The sequence below is a fragment of the Varanus komodoensis genome, unplaced genomic scaffold, assembly GCF_004798865.1.
Source record: "Varanus komodoensis strain SLA01 unplaced genomic scaffold, ASM479886v1 scaffold93, whole genome shotgun sequence".
NCBI lineage: Eukaryota > Metazoa > Chordata > Lepidosauria > Squamata > Varanidae > Varanus > Varanus komodoensis.
Window position 1 is genome coordinate 121,065 of NW_025336635.1, and position 3,643 is coordinate 124,707.

Below are 3,643 nucleotides of genomic sequence, written 5' to 3' on the forward strand. Positions count from 1 at the left end.
ATGCTGTTCAAATCAGACTCTCACTGCCTTGCTGGGAAATGGCCACCAGCCTATCAAGGCAATGAATACAACCCCCATTCCCTTACATATGTGTGCTCAGCAAGTGTGGGTGAGCAACTCATGGCCCTCTAGATGTTTTGGCCTACAACTCCCATTAGTCCTTACTATTGGCAATGCCTATGGGCTGATGGGAGTTGTAGGCCAAAAGGTATGGAGGGCCACATATTGCCAGTTCCAGGTACACATGATGCAGAAAGCACAGATCTTCTAAGAAGATCCTTGAATCTTGCCCATATAGAAAGGCTCTTGCTTATCCAGCAAGCCTGAATGGGAGGCCAGTTTCTCAAGGCAGAGAGAGATTGGTGGGTGCTGTTGGATATTTCAGAGAGAAATTTGGCTTCAGAGCGTGAGAAAACATGCACCTAGGTGGCTGGCATGCCTGTTGTATATGTCGCGAGTCCTTCATTTCTTGCATATACGTCAATTCTTCCTTTCTCTTGCAGAAACTGAAAAGATGGCTATTTCCCTTCATGACACACTTGTCCTTGCCGTCTACATCTTCGCCTTCCTGGCTGGCCTCCCTGCAAACCTCCTGGCCTTCTACACCTTCCTGGGGAAAGTGCGCAAGAAGCCAACTCCCATCGACATCCTCTTGTTCAACTTGACTGTGTCCGATGTGATCCTCCTGCTCTTCCTGCCCTTCAAGATGGTGGAGGCAGCTTCGGGCATGGCGTGGCCTCTCCCAGCCTTCCTCTGCCCTCTCACTGGCTTCTGCTATTACAGCAGCATCTACATCAGCACCCTCTTCCTCACGGCGATCAGCGTGGAGCGCTACCTGGGCGTCGCCTATCCCATCAAGTACAAATTGAACCGCAGGCCAGCCTACGCGGTGGCGGCCAGCTTCTTCTTCTGGCTGCTTGCCTGTTCCCACTGCAGCATTGTCTACATTGTCCAGTACCGGATGCCAGGCCTCAATGAGACGAACCAGATGAGCAATTCATCCAATAACTCCAATTGCTACGAAGAGTTCACCGACAATCAACTCGATGTTCTCCTCCCTGTCCGTCTGGAACTCTGCATCACCCTCTTCTTGCTCCCTTTTCTCATCTCCTTCTTTTGTTATGTCAACTTAATCCGCATCCTGACCTCTGCTCCCAACTTCCAAGCCCACAGGAAGCAACGGGCTGTGGGCCTAGCAGTGGTCACTCTGCTCAATTTTGCCATCTGCTTTGCTCCTTACAACATCTCCCATATTGTGGGCTTTATTCAGAATAAGAGCCCTTCCTGGAGAGTCTATGCCCTTCTCCTCAGCACCCTCAATGCCTCCTTAGACCCAGCAATCTTCTACTTCTCCTCCACTGCCATCCAGCAAACGCTGGGGGAGTGCTTCACTGGAGTGGGGAAAAAGCTCCAGGCTTTTATGCCATCATGTTATCAGTTTTGTTTGCCCTGCTATGAGATGGAGGGAGATAATATTGTGGCTGAAAAGTCATCCAACTCTAAAATAGGGGAACTGCCTCTTGAAAGGATTGAGACAGGGAGGTAGCTCCTTGGGTGCCTTGCTTGACCATACCTCGGGTTTTGAGATGAAAGAGGTGGTTCATGTGGGGACTGAAGGATCTTCTCTCTGATGACCACCTTGAGGTCTTTGAATCCTCTGCAACATTTCAGCTATCCTGAATGTGGGGAAATGAGAGCTGTCTGAGGACCTTCTGGAGGCCTTGACATGCTCCACAACATTTCAAGTGACCTCACATGCAGAGCCTGCATGCAGTCTTCCCCACAGCTGAGACTCCTGCACAGTTGGCCTGCACAGTGAGCTCCAAAGCACTAAATAGAGCAGTTTGCCTTTCTTGGGAAGGGGCTGCTCAATGAAGCTGCCATAGAAGCATCAGAGGGGATCTCGCCTTAGTCATCCTCCAGCTGGCCCATTTGTCACAAGTGGGGTATCATGCCGTGCTCTATAGCTGGCATGTTTCCATTTGGCCTTCATCTACAGCACTTGCCACAGAGACAATAGGCAAGGCAGTGGAGGAGTCTTCTTCGGATCTGAGCTCTGCATTGGCCACCAAGAGCTGCTGCTTGGGGCAAGACCTTAATGCCATGCTACTAGGGATAGCACTGGGCCACCCTTTCCATGGGGTGCACCAGGAAATTCAGGGCTAAGACTTCCTGTACCACCAAAGAGCCTGGCATTAGTAGCATACCAACCAAGAGTCTAGTAATTAATTGCAGGGTTATTGGTTCTTAAACAGGTGCCCCTGAGCAATGATTTATAAAGCAAGACAAAACACAAGCCATTGTTGCTGAGCATATGTAGGAGTCTTGCCTGCAGTATCAATGCAGAAACAGGTTTATTGCAGAGACATCAATACATTAACAAACAAACCTTTGATTTCCCATCATAGGTGTTAATTCAAATCCAGGAAAGGTTTATAGGGGTGTTTTTACCCATACTGCCCCACAATTTAATTAATTGTTTATTTGTTGCAGGAGGGAGAAAGATAGCCACCTGTTCCTAATAAATTTTATGGACTTTTCATATCTCCTGAGTGCTGCCTGCAGCAGCTAGAATGCTTTTATTATGGGCAGAGTTGGTCCACTTTTGGAAGGGGATTGCATCTCCCATTAAACAACATCCTAATGGAAAAAAGTAATTGCACATGAGGAAGAGTTTGTGCATTTTTCCTATGTTTTGCATACTACAGTGGCTAAAAGATTGTAGCACGTGGTACCTCTAGCATCTTTATGATGCAGAAGTTGAAGGTCAGACAGAGAATGCTACCCAGCCAAATGCTACCCAGCCTGTAAGACTGCAATGGCTATTAGCTATTGCCAAGTGTCTTGTTTTTACATCTAGTTTTGAAAGCAGCCAGAATTGATGCCCAGGAGGAAATGGAGGTGACCACAAGCTTTTTGACATTTTCAGGTTTAGAGCTTGGTATACCGAGAGATGGGCACACCCCACTGAACATGCTAGGACTTAATCTGGATTAAGCATTAATCTGGATCATCCTTTCTCCCCTCTATCATATTGCATGACTGGAGTGTGTATAATATGCCATGTTAATTTGCAGGTTATGGGGCTTTCAGGACAGAGACAGCTTTTTTCCTTCTCATCCAGAAATGATTTGCCTGCTGTGGACTGTACAGAACAACCTGTCCAATGGATGCATTAATAAATTCACTTATTTATTACCCTAACATAGGTCTGTTTTTTTTTTTTTGAACTAAGCTAGAGGATGAGAAACTCCTGCTTAAGTATCCTTAAATCAAACTCCAACCTTCATACACAGCGTCAAAGAGCTGGAGAAAACCTTGTGGGTTGCCCCGCATTTCCTGGTGTACTGACCTCCAGGCACTTGGACAACTCCCGACATTTGTAGCCATTGGTCGCAGTAGCTGGAGCTGATGGGATGGGAACGCCAAAGCATCTGAAAGGCACCAGGTTGGAGAACTCTGCTTTAGTCCTCACCTTCAGTTGATGGCTACCCAGCCTCTGCTGGAAGTCCTCCAGTGAGGAGGAACATACTAACCACTAATGAGTTTCACTGTCCAACTGCATTCTTTCATAGCAGGGACTCTTACCTGGAGGTGTGTGTGTGGCATCCTTTTGCGGGGTGGGAACCCATTGGATTCCCTG

At 47.6% G+C, this 3,643-nt stretch overlaps 1 protein-coding gene across 1 annotated transcript; it reads left to right on the forward strand.

Moving 5' to 3' along the window:
• Window positions 1-514: 514 nt before the first annotated feature.
• LOC123017439 (free fatty acid receptor 2-like) lies at window positions 515-1,546 on the forward strand. The gene has a single exon (XM_044418786.1). The coding sequence runs from the start codon at window positions 515-517 to the stop codon at window positions 1,544-1,546; it is 1,032 nt and encodes a 343-aa protein (XP_044274721.1).
• The last annotated feature ends 2,097 nt before the right edge of the window (window positions 1,547-3,643 follow it).

Excerpts from the sequence above, each read along its gene's own strand:
- LOC123017439 (XM_044418786.1), top strand. The coding sequence starts at position 515 with ATGGCTATTTCCCTTCATGACACACTTGTCCTTGCCGTCTACATCTTC.